General features: G+C 52.1%; 8 protein-coding genes across 8 annotated transcripts; 4 read left to right on the top strand and 4 right to left on the bottom strand.

Annotated features, from left to right (window-relative positions):
* The first annotated feature begins 174 nt into the window (after nt 1-174).
* Nucleotides 175-1,537, top strand: BDP81DRAFT_359995 (uncharacterized protein). The gene is made up of 3 exons (XM_060586387.1): nt 175-693; nt 773-1,208; nt 1,264-1,537. The coding sequence occupies exons 1-3, from the start codon at nt 394-396 to the stop codon at nt 1,365-1,367; spliced, it is 840 nt and encodes a 279-aa protein (XP_060438891.1). The 5' UTR covers nt 175-393; the 3' UTR covers nt 1,368-1,537.
* Nucleotides 1,538-2,626: 1,089 nt separating this feature from the next.
* Nucleotides 2,627-3,478, top strand: BDP81DRAFT_281018 (2OG-Fe(II) oxygenase family oxidoreductase; the record flags this gene model as incomplete). The annotated part of the gene is made up of 1 exon (XM_060583002.1): nt 2,627-3,478. A coding segment is annotated over one exon (852 nt), but the record flags the coding sequence as incomplete, so codon positions are not given.
* A 702-nt stretch (nt 3,479-4,180) lies between these two features.
* Nucleotides 4,181-6,392, top strand: BDP81DRAFT_399840 (uncharacterized protein; the record flags this gene model as incomplete). The annotated part of the gene is made up of 4 exons (XM_060588614.1): nt 4,181-4,831; nt 5,146-5,526; nt 5,583-6,164; nt 6,222-6,392. 4 exons carry the CDS (start codon nt 4,181-4,183, stop codon nt 6,390-6,392), a joined length of 1,785 nt encoding a protein of 594 aa, XP_060438889.1.
* BDP81DRAFT_440440 (ankyrin repeat-containing domain protein) lies at nt 6,279-8,371 on the bottom strand. Its single transcript, XM_060591508.1, has one exon. It carries the CDS (start codon nt 8,293-8,295, stop codon nt 6,712-6,714), a length of 1,584 nt encoding a protein of 527 aa, XP_060438888.1. The 5' UTR covers nt 8,296-8,371; the 3' UTR covers nt 6,279-6,711.
* A 1,139-nt stretch (nt 8,372-9,510) lies between these two features.
* BDP81DRAFT_465691 (uncharacterized protein) lies at nt 9,511-11,358 on the top strand (the record flags this gene model as incomplete). The annotated part of the gene is made up of 4 exons (XM_060594309.1): nt 9,511-10,431; nt 10,513-10,564; nt 10,607-10,702; nt 10,769-11,358. 4 exons carry the CDS (start codon nt 9,511-9,513, stop codon nt 11,356-11,358), a joined length of 1,659 nt encoding a protein of 552 aa, XP_060438887.1.
* Nucleotides 11,359-11,441: 83 nt separating this feature from the next.
* BDP81DRAFT_506321 (uncharacterized protein) lies at nt 11,442-12,736 on the bottom strand (the record flags this gene model as incomplete). The annotated part of the gene is made up of 5 exons (XM_060595659.1): nt 11,442-11,833; nt 11,927-12,037; nt 12,110-12,301; nt 12,341-12,534; nt 12,580-12,736. 5 exons carry the CDS (start codon nt 12,734-12,736, stop codon nt 11,525-11,527), a joined length of 963 nt encoding a protein of 320 aa, XP_060438886.1. The 3' UTR covers nt 11,442-11,524.
* Nucleotides 12,737-14,315: 1,579 nt separating this feature from the next.
* On the bottom strand, nt 14,316-15,149 carry BDP81DRAFT_333080 (uncharacterized protein; the record flags this gene model as incomplete). The annotated part of the gene is made up of 1 exon (XM_060585645.1): nt 14,316-15,149. One exon carries the CDS (start codon nt 15,147-15,149, stop codon nt 14,316-14,318), a length of 834 nt encoding a protein of 277 aa, XP_060438885.1.
* A 707-nt stretch (nt 15,150-15,856) lies between these two features.
* On the bottom strand, nt 15,857-18,800 carry BDP81DRAFT_140735 (uncharacterized protein). Its single transcript, XM_060581826.1, has 4 exons — nt 18,749-18,800; nt 18,374-18,691; nt 16,668-18,310; nt 15,857-16,616 (listed from the first exon to the last, which is right to left on the bottom strand). Exons 2-4 carry the CDS (start codon nt 18,609-18,611, stop codon nt 16,116-16,118), a joined length of 2,382 nt encoding a protein of 793 aa, XP_060438884.1. The 5' UTR covers nt 18,612-18,691; nt 18,749-18,800; the 3' UTR covers nt 15,857-16,115.

Raw genomic sequence — 18,800 nt, 5'->3', positions numbered from 1 at the left:
GGCCCGCTTCTAACGGGTGCAAGGACCATTGGGAGCCGTGCGCATGGAGGGAGGTAGCTGCAACTAGCTTGGTTCCCTACCTCGAAGCTTAGAGCTCTGCCGCTTTGCCCGTGCCCCCCCAACCTGGAACCTGGACAGACTTTCTCCTCCCACCTCCAGCTCCTTGCCGTTGATCGAACTCAAACCAGACATTGACGCTCACCACGTTCTTTTACGTCTTTCTTTACGCGCCCGATCTGTTCCAAATGTCCAAACGTCCAAACGTCCACGCGACCAATTGACCAATTTTCAACGCGACAAATCGCGCTGCCCGACGCAGTCTGGCCGAAACACTCCTTCAAACAACACCAGACACACGAGCCCGACCGCGCAATCGCGACCGAACCCGTCACAATGGCCGAAGAACTCAACAATGACGTTGAGATTGTCGAGGATGCCCCTGCCAACCCCGGCGCAGACGTCGAGATGGCCGAGGAGGGCGATGCCAATGCTGAGGAACTTCCCTTCGCTGAGGGCGGCGAGAGCGATCCCGTCGAGCCGCGCACCACCTTTGTCAGCTACCTATCTAGCCCCGTCGTGACCCTCTTGGTCGGTCAGGGCGAAACGGAAGCCATTGTCACAGCTCATCAGGCCCTTCTGGTGCAAAGCCCCTTCTTCAAGGAGGCATGCGCGCAGTTCAGCGACGATGGCAGCGTGAGTGTTCCTCCCAGGTTGCGCCAATCGCCCGGCGCAACCAGCGGTTTCCCAACGTCACTAACTCAATGCGCGACAGCCGCGTCAAATTGAGCTCGTCGGCGAAGACCTCGACGCGGTTGGATGCTTCCTCGAATTCCTGTACACAGGAGAGTACTTCCCCCGCAAGGTCGCCGGTTCGCGCACCCTCGAGCAGGATCCCTCGACTCCCGAAGTCGATGCGGACGGCAAGCAGCTTCTGAAGCATGCGCGCGTCTACACTCTGGCTGAGAAGTTCGGTGTCCCCAGCCTCCGCTCGCTCGCCAGCTCCAAGATCCACTGCGTCAACTCGACTGCCAAGGGCGAGATCGCCTACGCCCGCTACGTCTACGCCTACACTAGCAAGGACGACACCACGATCCGCGCCCCCGTCGCACAGTTCTGGGCCATGCGCTCGCACACCCTCCGTTCCGAGGCCGAGGACGAGTTCCGCTCTCTGTGCTTGGAGTACCCCCAGTTCGGATACGACGTGCTTAGTATGTGGCAGCACTTGAACACGCTAGAAGGAATCACCGTGCTAACTGCCGATAGCCCGCGTCCTCGACGACAAGCTCAAGAGGGAAAAGAACGACAAGCTGCACCCATCATCATCTCAAGGAAGCGCTCGCAAGCGTGCGCGACACAGCCAAATCTAGAGCGACAAGGAACCGATTTCACAGCGCATGTTTTGCGTGGCGTTTGCTACCATAGTTTAGGGATCTTTTCGCGATGGAGCTTTTGGCATTTTCTGAAACCTTCCGCCATACCCACTGATCCTTGGATTGGCACGGAGTAGATGCGATTGTCCAATGAGACGAACAGAAGGTTTTTTTTTTTTTTTTTTTTTTTTTTTTTTTGCTTTCGTTGTAGACTGCGGCGCCGGTTCTTGCTGTACGCATATTGTCTTACCAGCTTTGAAGCCGTGGGTGCTACGACTGGGATATCTTGAAAAGAGGTTTGCTGCGTATGGTTCGGGGAGCATTGCATATCTGTTTACCATGGAGCTACAAGGTGACTCGTTTCATCCGGAAGAAGAGGTTTTCTCCAATATCGTGCCTGAAGAATTACTAGTTTGGATGCGGCGCGGGGCTGAAAGGGGCTGTTAAGACACCTACCTCGCTCCTGCCTCAGGTGAAGCTATCTACGTGCCTACCTTCCTTGACCTTCATTCCCCTAGGCACTCAACGGGATATATACCCCCCAACACCTTTCCTGTCACCAGCACAGCGGCGTCCGTCTAGGTCGGCGGGTCAGATCAAGCTGTGTGCGTGGTGTAGTGGTTCAATGAATATATACTCCAATGAAGTCGGAGTTTGGGTTGACTGAGGGGCGCGCTGTTCGAATCTAGGCAGGGGCGTGGAATTATAAGGTCAGATATCCCCCTCCATACCTTTCTTTTTTGTTTCAGACTATTCCCTAAAACTATAGATGCGGTGGATAATGCGATGTCACCTTTCTTGTTTGTAGCTCCTTTACTACGAGGAAGTTTAACATCAAGGCAGTCAAATAGTGAGTTGATGCTTTGTAGATGGAAGCACCTTCACCGAGCTCTCAACTAGCTATGCCCCGTATAATCTCGGCGAGGCTCGGTGAGACCCAGCTACCCCAAAAATGCGGGGGACGGGATGCGGTCCGGGAGAGGCAGAGTTTCTCCGCCCAGCCGGAGGACGACGCTCCATTTGATCTATCTGAGGCGCATTCGGAACTTCGGATTGGGGACAGATTTGAAGTAGATGAGCCGGATCGGCGCTCACATGGAGAAAGCCAGCGTGGGACCCTGGAACTGGTCTAAGATGCGCTCTTATATGAAGATGCCACCCCCCAAGCTCCCGTCTCCTGTCTGCTTATGACGTCTCTCCACCGTTGCGATTGTTGATCGTGTAGAAGCGCTTCGAATGGGTGATGCATCATGAGCGCAATCACCAACATCCTGGGCCTATCGGCTTACACAGCCCTCGTAGCAATCTCCCTTCCTTACATCCAACAACACAACATCCCCTCCCGTCTCCAAACCTCCCTCAACAAGATCCTCTCCCCGCCGACAGACGACACCTTTTCTGACCCCGAAGTCTCGACAACCGAGCCCTACATCTGCCAATCCCAGAACTACACGACGCAAATCGTGTCCCTCGATCCATTGGTAATCTACATCCACAACTTTCTCTCTGAAGCAGACATCACATCCCTCCTCGAAGCAGGCGAGCCGGCCTTCAAACCCTCGTATGTCGTCAAGAATGGTAGAACGCAGGGAACACCGGATAGAACTTCCTGGTCTGCTGGCTTACCTGCCGATGACATCGCCGTGCAGTGCGTATTAGCCAGGGCAGAAGGGTTCTTGGGCACGATGATGGCGCCTGGACGAGACGAGATTGGCCCGCCTCAATTGGTGCGATATACAAAAGGCCAGAGATTCAATGTCCACCACGACTGGTACGATGATTTCCAACCCGACGTCAGAACCGGGCGAAGACGAAAATGGAACCGGATCGCGAGCTTCTTTGCGATTTTGGAGGATGAGTGTACGGGCGGTGAGACATGGTTTCCCAAGATCGAGGCCATTACGCCGCAGCATCGGAGGGTAGATGATGAGGGGACGATGTGGAGGAAGCATAACGATGGTGGGATCGCGTTTAAACCTGTGAAGGGCAATGCCGTGTTTTGGGTGAATTTGCATGAAAATGGGACGGGGGATGGGAGGGTTGTGCATGCTGGGTTGCCTGTTGGGGATGGGTTGAAGACCGCGATGAATATTTGGCCGAGGAGGTATCTTGGGCCTGGGGCTTGGAGGGAGGGCGAGGAGCCGGAGGATGAGTTTGAGGGTGAGGGTGAGACTGTTGTGAAGGATGAGAAGGTGATGGAAAAGCTGATGGTCGAAGAGAAGGAGGAAGAGCTTGTCGTTGATGATGCTGAGGCGGATCCTATCTAAAAAATCCCGTTTGAGATGGCTAGAACTTCGCAGCAGCCTAGATTGTGGATCGATAAGTGATTTTCCTCCTGTTTACTTCGAGGTTCCTAGATGCCTGATTTGTTTCAGACTTCTCGACTTTTCTCTCATAATGAACTTCACCTCGAAAGAACCTGCATGACCTCACTCCGAGGCAACAAGGCCCAATCGGTCTTTTCTCTGCAACTTCCTGATCATTCTTTCCCTAGCCAACCACTTCACCTCGAGTAGACTACCCGAGGCAAGCCTTTTTGGCCGAAATACCTCCACAACCTAGGCTAGAGCAGTCATCTTTCCACATTTTGCCTGTTTCCTTCTTTCTCACACTCATCGCGTCAAACTCAACCGACGCAGGAACCTCCAGCCCCCCAAAGTTTCTTCCCACGCAACAAGCTATTATCTTTGATACCTCGTTCTTTCCTCCCAGCATTCAGTTCTTCTTTCTTCTTCTTTTCCCGAAGTTTTCAACATCTTCCTCCACCTCGACCTCTCGACAGAGCATCCTCGAAATACCGAAAAGACATCATGATCGCACGCAAGCGGCGCAGAACAAAGGAGGGCGACGATACCGAAGAAATTGGTCAAGATTATGTCGATGCTGTTACCGCTGCAGGCACAGCCGCTGCCGTCAAGAAAGAACAAGATAGTGGTCTACCAGAGCCCATCCAACTCGTCAGCACTCGGTTCAAAGCAAAGAATCGTCCCTTTTCACCAGACGACTCGACGGACGGCTACACCTTCATTGAAGAAGACTTGAGAAAGGTGGTCGTTTTCAACGATCCCGGCAACTCCATCATCGTCACACTGCTCAAACGGTGTCATCGTCGGTACAAATTCGACAAGCCCCTCACGGACGACTCCTACTATGTCGGAATCGATGCAAATAACTTCACGCCGGTATTCGCTCGCAGCCTCAGCATGAGCGCGCTCAAGAACAATACCTACGACCTAGTTGCGCGTACCGGCGCAAGCTCAGCAGTTGCATCCGTCGTCGTTCCGCCCGTCGACATGCTTCTCCCTTGTCAGCTAATCTTTCTAAAGCACTTGTCCAAGGGAGAAGACTATGGGGAGAAGTTCCGAGACGTGTCAGAGGATGAGAGGGCGGAATACAAGACCCAGCAGCAGGATGCCTTCGTCAAGGGCCACGCATGTCCTGTGCTTGTGGCCTCTGGAGAGGTTCACCCTGATTACGGAGTCATATATGATACGAGGGAAGGAAGGTGGAGACACTTTCGAATGATGATGACGTCTGTCTCGAGCGTGTTTGCCTCGTGTCCCTTCATTGCAATGAGAGAGGGAGAGATTCGTGTGGCTGATGATATGATTGTCGCAGATTCTTGAGCGTTAATGATGCCGTCTGATTGTGAGAATGTAGTCCATTTCGGCGACAGGATCACGGCATCAACTGCGTTATTTTACTCGGGTTGTCTCGTGCCTTCGCATGAACCTTGGCGATAGAGTAGAGTATGTACGGCAACACTTTCACCAAGCGCGATCTCAAGAGCGAGGCCGCCGAGTACCGGTCTCTGCACGGCAGGGCCACGGACTGCGAGGAGGACCGGTTCACGAGGATGGTCTTGTTCGGCGCTCTGCTGCTCACGGCGTCCCAGTCGATGCTGGAGCCCCTGAGTCTGGTGTACGATGAGATCTTTGCCGGGGCGTACGATACGGAGCTACAGTCTGGTAACATCAGGACGTACTACGCGAACCACGAGGGAATGGACCCGAACGCTCTCATGCGATATGTCTTTATGAACCCCATTGATGCCGGGCCCGGGTTGAGGCGGGCGGCGAGGACGGAGACCACGTTCTGTCAGCTCCTTACGGTGACCAAGCGCGAGGAGAGGGATCTGTCAAGGAATTCCAAGAACGTAAGTGAAGCTTCCTTTCTGATTTGTCTCCTCGATTTTCATGCTAACATCCACAGCTCTCGACGCTTGCGTCCCGCCACATAACCTGGCTCCAAAACATCGGTGCCGGCCGGCCAGATATGTCCGCGATCCTCGAGGGCATCCTAAACAACGAGCTCAGCCTGCACTACGCGCGCTGGCAGCACGTCAACGCCCAGGGCGGTCCGATGCTCGAGCTGGCCTACTGGATCGGCGACACGCCCGGCGTCCCGACGGGCTCCGAGCTGAACCGGTTCCGTGATAACTCGGAGGGCAACGAGGAGCGCTTCGTCGTGTTCCACTTCCACGTCAACGAGAGGACCAACTGGATCGCGCACGTCGACGGGCGCACGCGCGTCGGGATCCAGTCGGTGCAGGTGTTCCACGGGTACGACACGGACGCGCAGCCCGGGCAGGCGTGGCGCGTGGAGAACACGGCGTCGACGCGGGACGGGTTTGGGTGTCCCGAAGAGGAGCTCTGGTACGTCGGAGCCGAGACGGACCTGCCGAGCGACCAGTTGCCGGCCGATCAGACTTTCTTCGAGAGGTTCCAGCGTTGGAGCAGGATGTTGTTTGATGATGGGTATCTCGCCACGCGGGGGTTGAACTTGATCCTGACGGTGAGTAATCTGTTCCGAATGCCGGGTTTTGAGGGTGAAAAGCTAACTTGGTGATAGGGTGGTGCCACGGTCAACAACGGGGGGAATCAAGATCTTGATCCTAACAACGCGGGAATGCTACTGCGTGGTGGAATGGCTCACCCGGCATGGGGTGTCATCACGCAAACCGTCAACTTCTTGATTGACGGAACTCAATACGACTTCACCCCTCGAGACCCCTTTGCGTGAGGGCCGAGAGCCATGAGAGCTGGCTTGAAATACATGGCGAGGGGAGAATGAAAAGCTTCAAGAGACTCGGAACTTGTTTAAATCTTCTAATTCACTATAGTACGTATTCAATCTACCTGGCGAGGTAAGCGGCCTGTTGAGGAAAGGAAAGCACTTCTTTCTAGTTTTATAAACAATGTATCGGCAGTCGAGAGAAAATTATGTTATATTTCACAATTCTTCTGTTTAAATCTCAGAGCAGTATCTCGGATACACCAGCCTTGATCCCTTTCCAGGAGGTTGGTTCCCAGGCAGGCGGATGCCTATCAAGTAGCTGAAATCAGGCACTGTCACCGCCAGCCGAGGCTAAGTGCGCCGACAAGACGTTGACAACATCCATCGATTTGCATCTCCTGGCCCATGCCAGCGGTGTAGTGCTGTCTGCTTGGCCCAAATCCTGTGCCGATGGAATAGCCCTCTGAACAAAGCCTCGCATACGAAAACCCCAGACATCGTGCAGAGTGCTTGAAGTGGTATACGGGCTCCGAATGACCCTCGACTTGACGTCAACGGGGGAACCGCTCTCAATGAGTCTTTTCGCGAGGTTCACCACCTCTGCCCTGAGATCTGGATCTTGCGCTGCTGGCCAAGATGCCAAGGCGTGAAGAGTGGTCCATCCATCGTCCGTCACGACACCAGCGCTGGCGCTATTCTGGAGTAGAAAGTTGGCCGTAGTGCACATGTCATGCGCGGTCTTCCCCGCTGTCGGAGATAGGGCGCACAGGAGAGGCGTCCATCCGTTGCTGCTGGCCACGTTGGCGTCCAGACCGGAGTTCAACAAGAATTCCACCGCGGTTCTCTGTCCCCCTGACGCGGCATAGTGTAACAACGATTCACCGTGAGAGTTTCGTAGTTGTATGCTCTCCGACTTCGGCGTGCGGCAGTGCGAAAGACAGAGTTGCAGCTGCGGAAAAGTTCCCGTCTTCGCGGCGGCGTGGAGCGGTGTCTCCCCAGCTTCGTCTGCGAGATCGGGAAGCGCGCCGTGCCGAAGAAGAAACTGAAGAGCAGTAGTGTTGGGGAGCTGACGACTGAGTGGACTGAACACGTAGTGAAGAGCGGTCCTTCCGCGAGCGTCTGCTCGATTGGGGTTCGCTCCCTTCTCCAGGAGGCCGCTGAGGCCGCCGATACACTCATGTGAATGTACTGTGGCGTGAATGAGAGGTTGATGGGAACGGGGGTCCTCGCCGTCGGGATCTCCGCCTGCGTCGATGAGGTGACTGACCAGCTGATGCTGACATTTAGCATCTGCAGTGGTTGGTGCTGGTTTTGTTTCGCTTTCAGGGAGGATCATCCTCTTGCCGACCGCCCTTGCCAGAGCATCTTGGATAACCTCGGGGCTGTATGTGGCGCCGGGATGAGCCAGAAGAAGTGGCACTGTCTCATCACACCAGGCTGATGCCGCGTCAAGCAGCGCCCTGCGCAACTCTTGGTCATTCCAACCGTCCCAGGCGCCGAGAAAGTAGGCAGTCAGATCTGCATGGTTGTTCCTGACAGCGATTTGCAAACAGTCGGGCCCAGGTTGGCCTCTCTTTTTGGGAATGAAGCGTCCGTCAGGGCCGATTCGTTCCCAGAATAGACGAGCCATCTCGAGTCTGCCATGCTGCGAAGCGGCCAGGAGTGGTGTGAAGCCGGGATCCTGTTTGTCTCGCGTATTGGGGTCCACGCCAGCGTCTATCATCATCTGGACAGCGGCATCGTCTGCTTGAAAGATAGCCCAGTGTAGGGCCCAGCCGATACCGTTGTCGGGGTCGATGCTGGGGCTCCAGGATTCCAGGATATGTGCCAAGTATTGTTTGTCTCCTGTCTTGTTCCCGTGTCCCAAGTATGGTTCAACAACTGCATAATAGTTGTCTGGGATAGACATGATGATTGTGAAATTAACCTAAGGAATCCGGAAGGAACAAAATTGGCCGGAGGGTTGCCTTTTAATACTTAGCTAACTTGGGTACCTTAAGGTAACTTAGGAAGAGGGAGTTGCAATGGCAGTTGCATCCCAGTTCGGCTTACTGCCTAAAGTAGAAGCGGGTCCCCACGCTTGGCAATCAAGTACCTTACCTCGAAATATCTTTATATCGAATTATGTCCATCTCGATGGGAAGCAGTCAGCATCTTTCTGTCATGAAAAGCTTGAAAAGGAAAATTAGTTCAAGTGCTAAGTAAGTACTATATTATTCTATCACCGTATATTTATAATTATATCTCGCAATGAATTTACTTTCTTCCATAACAATGTACCCAAAATGATGTCCATCTCGAATTGAAGGAAGTATATCTTGGGGAAAGTCTATAGTATTCTGGATATGAGCACCAGGCTCTTTCCTACCAATAATACAGAGTACCAGTAGCCTCTTCCCAACCGAGGCGTTGATAATTGGCACTAATTACTTTTGCCTCAGCAGGTACTGGTAGCAGCTCACATTTTGTTGCATAATGTACGTTATACCCATTTAATGCTTAGTATTACTCAGTCGACATCTCTCAGTTGGCCGCACATTTGCCCTCGTCCACCACTCTCGCAACAAGCATCTGCCAAGACAGATATCCATGACCAATCATAGAGGACCGGGAGGCGTGCCCCCAGCCGCTTGGATTTACAGCTGCGCTAAAGTTGACAATGATGATGATGTATTCAACGTCCGTAGTAGAGAGGGACGTGCCAGGCAGAGCCGACATGGTCTATGCTAATTTGAGCTATTTTACAGGCTACCGTCTTCGCCTAATGTTCCTGTTCAATGAGTTGGGCATATTTCAGTGAAGAAATCGGTCGCCTCTGTACATTCGCAAAGAAGAGAGGCTCCCTTGAAGATGGCGTGGTGTGTGGCCTTGCGGCCACGCTTGCGGAAATAAAAGTGGACTGGCGTCTTGAGTTTCCCACAGCTGCAAACGAGCAACGCGTCTTGGCGCGAAAGCTGCTCCAATCCGGATTACTCTGCATGGTGCTGAGTAATCATTAAGACCAGCTGACGCGATACAGAGTCGCGCTTCCTGCAACGCCCAGGCCTTCGTCTCTAATTTTTAGTTCCTCTCGGTCGCGTCCATTTACCAGTCCGACTCGAACGAAACAATCACTCTTGATGTCATGGAGGACGCAGTTCGACCAGACAAGGAGGGTTTCAAGACCACCTACGAGAAAGCATACCGTACTTGGTCCAATATACACGATCTAGCGATCACGGATTCCAATCTACCCCGAAACTGTCTCGAGCAACTAGAGACGGCATTCCCAGCCCATCCGCATTTTCCCGAAGACATCGAAATTGATGGCTTTTTCTCAAATACAGCTACTGTCAGAGGAAGAGCCGTATGGAAAACCACTTCTGGGTTCTGTGATACACCAAATTTCCACGACGAAGTTCTCTTTCAAGTCGCGTCAGATCGCCCTACGGTCGTTGAAATATCCGATTCCCACCCACTACCCATCTTTGAGCAGTGGTATGGCGAAGAGAGCAATCATATTACTGTGCTCATACTCGCCTGGGCCTACATTCTCTCCGCGCGTTGGGCCGAGATCATTCCTGGAGCGTCTGGTCCTGTGTACCACAGCTGTACGACGGCCTGGACTGACAATTATCTTCCATGTTCGAATGACACATTACTGCCTCTGGCGATGGTAGATGTTGGCGACGTTGATGAGGATGCTGCCCGCTGGTGGGCAGCGGTCCTCGCCCCGAGCGGTGGCTGGAGCGCTTGGATTCGTAATACCAAAGGCCAGATACTTTTCTCACCATGGTCCACGAAATTATCGACGTCCCGCCGTGTCAATTTGCAACGTGGTACGAGGCCTCGTGTGCGACAACATCAGGCCCAGAGCGACGCGGCGTCGTATATGGCCGCCCTACGCTATCTGCGCGATTACTGCGATCATCACGGGGTTGCGCATCAGAGTTATGAAGCTTTGGCTGCAGCTTTGTTCCTTTCTCTGGCAAAGTTTGACAACAGACGAGTTCAATTACCTCTTCCCCAAGTTTGCCATCAACGAGAATCTATAGAGAAGCTTACCGTTTCGCCTCCCTTATTTAGTAGGAATCTTCCTTAACTCGACAAACTTCTCACTTTGAGCTGCAATGTTATCGGTATCAAGGCACTCCTCAGTAGCGTATTTTTCGAGCCTAGCGTACTATACAATATATCCGGTGCGTAGCTTCAGGGCACGTTCGCATATTTGGACTCGGAAGCTATACGAGAACCGCGAACTCTTGTCCGCATCTTGATAAAACGGGATCCCGACCTCGGATTTCTCTGGTTAGGCGCTTTCCTTACCGGAGGACAAAGTCGGACTTTACAAGAGGCCCGCCAGGGCTGGTAGAAAGTCAATCTGCACGTAGCAGCATGGACAGGAACTCTTTTGTCATTCATTCAAGAACCAGTTCCGATTCTGCCAACCGACGTGGAAGAGATTTCTCGCGCTGATGAGTGTCGGCTTCTATACCTCTCCCATGACCAATCCTACGATATTGCGCCTCTTTTCCCCTTCGCCCCTTTTGGCCTCACCGCAATCGGGGATACTAACCTCGAAGTACGCCAACATACGCGATGTCAGTCCCCTCACGCTCTTGCATACGAAGAACTCAGTTGGCAACGCCTTGAGAGCAAGTGGACGGTGTTTCAAAAGCCCATGGTTCCCTTGTCGTTGCGGCCCAAGTACGGACAGCCGGGCGACAGCCTAGTAACCGTCATATACGATAATCTCGACTTTGATGACGACTGCTCGGAGATGATGACAAGAAGCATCTTTACTTGGCTAAGAGGAGAAGACGGATTTCCTGTGGCTGAGAGGGATATCCGGGAACATGAATGGATTGAAAATTTGGTGGACTCGGATGACGATGATTGCCTGATCACAGGCGAATCCCGATCAGCAGTAGGGAGCCACCTCCATGGATGGATGCTGAATGTAATTCTCAAGCGGGCGGCTGAATCTATTTAACATAGGCTATTTCTCTTTTACAGCCTTGCACGTCAGAATGACATTCGTACGACCGGGTCTGCTGCCGAGGGAGGAAATCATAGCGATATATGTAAGGATTGACAAGGAGTTGGGCTGATATCAAAGAAAGCGAAACCAAAAGAAAAGAAAAGCACAGAACCACAAATTAGTCACTCTGAACCCATGAGTTTCCCCGGCTCATCGCTCTTTCCTTTCTAGTACGCAACACCCATCCCTCCACCTCGGCCAAAGCGTCTAATGGTGAGTCTCTATTGGCGAGGAGGAAAGAGAAAATATCAGCGGGGTTAAACTCTAGCTCCGGTACTTTAGCTATAAATTGAACTGCCAGTCGCCGGGCTTCTTCGTTGCTAGCTTCTCGATCCTTCAAGTTCGGCGTCTCTTCCTCTGAATAATAAAACACCGTATTAAATATTTCCCTAACTACGCCAGCATCTACAAGCTGAAATTCGATCTTCTTATCAACTCGACCAGATCAAATCAAAGCTTCATCGAGATGTTCTATGTAGTTTATCGTCATAATAAGGACGCGTCCCTCTTATGATGCGACGCCGTCAAGAACATTGAGGAGCCCAGACAACGAAACAGTCCCGTGCGGCTTCCGCAACCTCCGTGAATCTTCTGATTGGGACTCGAAGTCATCAACTTCAGACACACGAGACTAGGCTATACCTACGGCGTCAACATCTTCGAATAGGACAACACAGCGTTAAGGCAACTCCTTGAACAAGACACCGAGCTGTTCATCGTTCATAGTAGCAAGGCTAAGGACATAGATATCCAGTCCAAAAAATCCGGCGACGGACATGCTCAGACTGGTTTTTCCGGTTCCAGGACGGCCGAAGAGCAGGTAGCCCCTCCGATACGGCAGTCCACGTCTCGCGTACCAGGACTGAGCTTTGGGGTCTAGGAATGAGCGTAGATCCTTCAGAAGAGTCTACTTGATTTGTTCGTTCATAATAACTGTCTCGATCGGCCTAAGGTCCCGGGTAATGGTTCGTTTCCAGCCGTTGTTGTGGTTTTCGAAAATTGAAGTTTTGTTTTCAGAATGCTTCAGATACTCTATACGACATTCTTCCATAAGGTCCCGCAGAATCCGTAAAGAGCGCCCCACGCAAGAAATTGTCATCGTTTTGCGCAAGAAGAATGCTGCTTTGTCTTACGTGCATCGTAACGTCAGGCGGTGCCCTCGATACCAGAAACACAGCGGTTCCCCCCAAGGCGTAAACCGAAGATACTTCTTAGCCGTATTTTCAGGGCTGAAGTGGGCTAAAGTTCTTCCTTGCCTGCTTTGAACACTAACAAGCGAAGAGCTGGCATCTTTAGCAAAGGCTTGGCTGGAAATCCATGCATCCAGCATGTCGTATGCCTCGTCGGGATCGCGAACATTGGTCTTTGTAGCTAGAGCGGGTCAGACATGTATTATAGGCTTAGGAGGGTTCACTAACTGAAGTAAGTGTCGACGAATCCTCCTACCGTCTTGCCCAAGAACTTGCCACAAATCATCAACATCCCGCAAATACACAACAAACTGGCGTAACCATCCAATCTCCCATTGAGAAGCTATTGGAGTATTGTGGTGAGGCCAGTGAAGCCAGGGAAGAAAATGTCCATGGCAGAGAGATATGGAGGACTCTGATGATACATGGTGCAGAAAGAGCCTCGTGTGTTATATCTGACAATATCGGCAGCACCGCTTGTAGAAGTTCGAGCAGGGAACGTCGACAGATTTCTCACATTCGCACCAGCACTAACACGGACCGGGCATGATTAGACCGAGTATCCTTTGACTAGACGGGAGGGCACGATAGAGCCTCTCAAGTTCTAGAAATGTGCTCATTATATAGATTTTGGCTATCTCCATGGCACAAGAGGGAGCGCATGGAGACCATCTCGGGACGGTCGAAAAGCTGTTGACCACTACAGTTTCCCTTCCCCCATAAGTCACGACGACCCTTGACATTGCCCTAGTATTGCCATGCAAACGCTAGGTTCATGCGTGATGTCGGATGCAAGTCGTGGCCCTTGGAGTTCTTGGTTGGGTGGTTGAAATGGAAAACGCGCATGAACCAATGAAACGTTTCCGTGGCTTGTATCTCGTAAGGCGGCCCATTTCCCCTCTCACTCGGTTAACTGTGGGCGGGCTTTTCTGCTTAAGCCAGTATATGGCTTAATTCAATGAAACCCCTCACCACCCCATCAGGTGGAACAAGATGATATGTTCGGAGCAGAGTGGAGAGCAAGGAACGAGGATCCCTGGAGCGTAACCCCAGTATCATGTTCAGCACAAATTTCCTTGTTCCGAATTCACCTTCATACGGGCAACGCAAAATTGCTTTCAAGATTTGCCTCTGTACAATTTGTCGAAAATTTTTTTTTTAACATCGCTAGAACAAAGTGGTAATACAAAAACAAGAGTCCTCCATTCCGCGCCAGACACGTCGCAAAAATGCAAGCTTCGCCGTGGACTTCTTCCTCAAGGCCATGGGACTGATTCGACTGATGTCCGCCTCAAAAATCGTCCAAGAGAGCGCAAAAAGGCTGGTAGACGTTGGAAGAGACTTGTCGGACCAGCGACATTTCTCTTGGTGATTTATTCTGACGATGCTGGTGGATTTGATGGTCTAGTTTGGTTGTATGTGCAGTTAACCTCCCGCTAACCACCAAGCCAATGTGGGCTTGTGACGGTTTGTCAGGGTGGCCAGCGGAATATGCATATGTGAGTGAGCAGAAAAGAGCGTCTATTCGTACTAAAGAGTGGATGGAATCACCACAGGCTTGTGGGCCTAATGCTATCCTAATAAGTCTTGCAGAGCTAGGACCAGGTGGAAATGACAGTCTGGCCTGTTTCGTGATGGTCAGACCATTCCGAATGGGTTATGTCCATGACTCGCGTAGAAGCATGCATGGATTCTGTCAGCTTGCATGTCCTGGCTTTGTCATTCATCAGCAGGTTCCACCCCACCCCGGAAACTCGTGCCTTCAAGGCTGCTCTTGAGGGTGCTCATCTCGTCCTCGAGTTCCAAAGGCAAACAGTCTCGCTTCGCCGTCTCAAAGTCTACCAGAACCACGTCATGCCCATCCCGCACAAGAAAGTTATGTTTGTTGATATCGGCAAGCTTGATACCGAGCTCATGCAACCGGCCCAAAGCCTTCTTGCAGTCGCCGATGTCCGCTGGCCCAGCGGCTCTCGCGCCTTCCACCCACTCAGCGACGAAGCCAACCACGCGCCCATCTTGGCCCTCGGTGAGATGGCCCAGAAAATTAGGACCGACCCCGCTGTCACTAATCCATTGATAGGCGGCCGTCTCAACCTCAATGGAGGGGATTTCCCAGGGCCAGACCGCGAGTTTGATGAGCACGGGTTTGCCGCCTTTAACTTCGGGATGCGTTGAGACGTGGACTCGTTGCCTCACTCGCTCTTGTCGCGTGAATTCCAGCTCGTTGAGCTTCATGGGATGCCAACAGTTCTTAACCCCGGCAAGTTGTACTGTCTCGGTCCTGACGAAGGTAGCCTTCCCCGTCTCGGAGTCCCTAGCTACGTAGCCGTGGTTCCAATCTCCAGTCGGAAATGGTGGGAGGAGCTCGCTAAGCAGGATTGGCTCGAAAGTACGGTCGTCCTCGGCCCCGCGAAACGTGCCTGGCGCTGTGGATATGTACTTCACATGTTGCCCGTCGACGAGGAAGCGATAATCGCTATCGTTCGTGTCGTCGTCGTCGATGAGACATGCGAGAAGCCGGACGTTGGTGTTCCTTTCTTGAGGGGCAATCATTGCGGAGAAGCGGTGTTGAGGCGATAGGAGATGGCTGCGGATCAATAAGGAGGTGCTCTGGATGCAAATGGCGGCTGCGCAGCATGACTATTTGAGAAGGCGTGATCGGACAGGAGCTGTTGAGAACTGGATGGTGCGCCGAGCTGAAAGATCAGAGCCTGGGAGGGCCTGGAGCACGAGACAATGAAATTGGCTAAGAGGCTCAGCGACGCCGTGCTCCGGCTGGCGGAATAGACTTTAAAAAGGAGAAGTGTGAGTATACGCGCTGTGGAAGTTGGTTTCTGATGGCGGGGCTTGCATCTCCCAGGGGTTGTAGCCAATCTTCCTCGAAGGTCGTGGGCTGTACTGTATGCACCAGGGCGTCCTATGGGCCACCGCATCCGTGCTGGTAGTTAGGACGCCCAGGCATGTTGGCGCCGGTTTAAATGCACTAGCACATGCGTGCTAGTGCATACCCGCTGGAGCGGGGGGGCTGACACCACAGCCCCTGCGCTTTGTTTCAAGACGCACAACAGCATGCGACAACAAGAAGCTAAGAAAAGTTGACCTACATAAGTTGCGCTACCCGATCTCTCCTCGCCTTATGTTCGCCTGCCACCCGAGCTACTGTTTCAACTTTTCTCCCTCAACGCGACAGCGAGTTGTTGGTATTCCTTTCACAGGGAATTTGGTTCGAACCGTAGGGTCCTGGGGGTGACGAAGTATCAATATCTCTGTATTGATTGATTCTGCGTAAGGAGTAGAAGGGAGATTCCAACCGGAGGTTGGGTGGGTAGTCGAGGTCTAATTGTACTCCCTCGAGGTGGCCCATGCCCTGCCCTTACTCGCGGTCGAATTGGACTTCCAATCCGACACGAGTAAATCGCAGGAAAGAAGAGAAGAGACAAAGAAAACATGGGCACCTGGCTACATATGGATTACCAGGTTAACTTGCTTCTGAGCCATGGTGATCAGCTATACTGTACACTATCCGCCTGCCGTCACCCCTGTATCCTGCTGTGCGTCTTGAAGAACCTTCTTCATTGACCAATAGAGCCTAGTCTCCAGCCTTTTCCACCTTTCACCACTTGGAAACACCACCTTGCGTAACCTATTGACCCATGGTATCAAAGGCTGGTAGTGTACAGTGAAGTACTTGCCTGCATTTTGGATGAAATCTTCCTCATCAGTAATCTCACCCTTTTTAGCCCTCACTAAGTTATTGTCGCTTTCATAGTTCCAATTGTCAAACTCAGTTGGCCCAACATCTTTGCCACTTGCATCATAATGAATGCATATCCAAAACAGGACCCAGAAGAACGACTCTAGGTCATGCATGAACGAATGTTGCTCGCCTAGTAACGCCCCAATAGCCATAAAGGCCCTCGTGCCGGTCTTTCCTTTGGCACCCGAAGCACCCTCTCGCTGCTCCCGAATGGCGAGGTCAAGGTCGATCAAGAACGCAGGCCACGATGGGTTGCTACTGTCCTCATTGATCATGAGATTATTGATGGATATATCTCTGTGGAGGATGCCTGCCTTGTACAAAGACTCATGGCCTTCAATGCAGCCTACTAGGGCAGCAAGTAGTGCTGATCGAGAGCTTGCCTTGTAAATAGGCTTGCCATAATCCCTAAGAATGATGCGCCGATGAACCCGATTTGGTGGCATATTTGTAGCCTTTGTTGGAGACACGGAGCAGGATCGCTTGCTTGGGGGCAACGTGGACTCGGTTTGGCTGGATGGACGCTTCTGACTGGTGCTGCTGCGGCCCTTCCTTGTGGTATCTTTTGCTATGTTTCTTGGTTGTATCTGTTGTCGTGGCCTGTAGTTGGTTGCTGCTGTGACATCTAGACCGTGCCGAACATTGTTCCAGATGTCATCGTTTTTCTCGTTAACCTGGACTGTTTCGTGATAATAATACCGAGCCACATTCACGACGCCTTTGTCTGTCACCTCACGCAAGAGGTCACCCTCCTCATCGCGTTCAAGGTATTGCCATGAATCTTTGACAACAAGTAGCGTTTCTGGGTGCCCTTGGGGATGTGCTTTCCAGCAAGTGCTGGCCCGGCCAGCCACACAGCGCGCTCGTAGGATTATCCCATCAATAACGATCCCCTCTTTGGAATCATTCCTCTCAATCTCAATGAAGCGTTCGCCGTTCATTGTCATGACCGTCGGATCAAATCCTAGGGCTTCTTCATCCATCCAGAGAAACCCAAGTATCGTGGATACAAATTGCTGCCCATCTTTATTGATGTCGAACTGATCGGACGCAATAGCTCCAAGCCGGTCAAATGCCCAGACCCTCATGAGGGATCCGCAGAGTGTAAAGCCCAGGACAAAACGTCGGCTGTCCTGTGCAGCGAGCACTTCCCTCGCATATCTCCCGAGGTCGAGCCACGACTTGGAGGCTGTGTCAGCAGACGGGTTGCTCTTGAGTTCTCCAGGTACCAGTATCTGCTTCCAGTAGTATCGAGGCTCTTGGTCAGGCTTCATGTTGTCAACAAACCCAACATCCAATTTGCGATCTGCTGTGGAACCCTGCATCGGCGTGTTAGGCTGTGCTAGGAGGTCTCGTTGACGTGTCGTATTTGGCTTCTGGGTGTTTGTAAACAGCGCTAGCTTCCTCACGAAGTTCGCAAGCCACTCCAGCACGCTTTTCTCGTTTGCATCCTGGGGCCATCCCCGCCAGCCGTTTTGGAAGGCAAGATCGCTCCCTTTGAGGCACTGATCGAAAAACATCTTGGACGCTGCCTCAAGTCCAGCCACACTTCCGAAGTATGCGTCTCGAAAGCCGGGAAGCCCGACATACATAGTGCCGAGCTCCTCCTTTAGTATACCGTCAACATATCTGCGGTGTTCGGACGAGTTTATAAAACTGCTTGTATTGTGCAGCCAGGGAGTTTGTTGAAGTGAAGACGCTGTCGTTCGGGGCGGTGGGGTAGCTTCGATAACGAGGTTGTTGATTTGACGCCAAATCAGCCCATCGTCAGGGTCATCGGCGAGGGCAGCCTTCAGGAGAGGTTTGATGCACTGGAGGTCGAAGTCTTCGCTCGTGATCTTCGTGTTTAGGGTTGACAATTCGACAAAGAATGCTCTTCCGCGTTTGGAATGGAGTAATCGGGCAGCCGGAAGGACTTGAAGTGATGAGAGAAGAACGAGAGCAAGGTTCTGAAGATCTGTAGAACCAGTCAGTGGATGGGGAATAGTCGAGGGTATAAATAATCAGGTGTTCTTATAACCTTCTTCGCTCAGCTGGTTTAGAATGTGCTGGTCATAGACAGGATCTGCATCTTTGCAGATGGAATTAAAGAGATCTTGAAAGGTAGAAAGACCACGTCCGACTGGATTTGCTTTGATGATATCTGATTGCGACTGGTCCTCCATGGTAGGTAAGAAACCCCTTATGCATGATGGATGTGAGCGTTGTGACGTTGTGCGGGAAGTCGCGTTGCTTCGGTACATTCTCATGGAACGCATTGACCACCACAGCTCGCCAGATCTGGAAAAATGTTGCCCCGGTAGTTTCTGCCGAGGCTAAAGTGGGGCTCCTTCATTTTCTATTTCCGTGAAGTTAGCCCATAACCGAAGCTCAGGTTACTACGGATACTGTGTACAAATCCTGGACAATCCCTTCTTCCTAGCATCGTCTTTTTCTTTGGGGATGGA

The sequence above is a fragment of the Colletotrichum phormii genome, assembly GCF_030913505.1.
Source record: "Colletotrichum phormii strain CBS 102054 chromosome Unknown BDP81scaffold_32, whole genome shotgun sequence".
Classification (NCBI taxonomy): Eukaryota; Fungi; Ascomycota; class Sordariomycetes; order Glomerellales; family Glomerellaceae; genus Colletotrichum; species Colletotrichum phormii.
Note: the sequence above shows the minus strand (reverse complement) of the source record. Positions and strands in the feature narration are given on the sequence as shown.

Excerpts from the sequence above, each read along its gene's own strand:
- BDP81DRAFT_359995 (XM_060586387.1), top strand. The coding sequence starts at position 394 with ATGGCCGAAGAACTCAACAATGACGTTGAGATTGTCGAGGATGCCCCT. Across the intron at positions 694-772 it reads AGTTCAGCGACGATGGCAGC|CCGCGTCAAATTGAGCTCGT; the intron begins GTGAGTGTTCCT and ends AATGCGCGACAG. Across the intron at positions 1,209-1,263 it reads GTTCGGATACGACGTGCTTA|CCCGCGTCCTCGACGACAAG; the intron begins GTATGTGGCAGC and ends AACTGCCGATAG.
- BDP81DRAFT_440440 (XM_060591508.1), bottom strand. The coding sequence starts at position 8,295 with ATGTCTATCCCAGACAACTATTATGCAGTTGTTGAACCATACTTGGGA.
- BDP81DRAFT_140735 (XM_060581826.1), bottom strand. The coding sequence starts at position 18,611 with ATGCGTTCCATGAGAATGTACCGAAGCAACGCGACTTCCCGCACAACG. Across the intron at positions 18,311-18,373 it reads AAACCAGCTGAGCGAAGAAG|ATCTTCAGAACCTTGCTCTC; the intron begins GTTATAAGAACA and ends CTGGTTCTACAG. Across the intron at positions 16,617-16,667 it reads GCCATGAGTCTTTGTACAAG|GACAGTAGCAACCCATCGTG; the intron begins GCAGGCATCCTC and ends ATGATCAATGAG.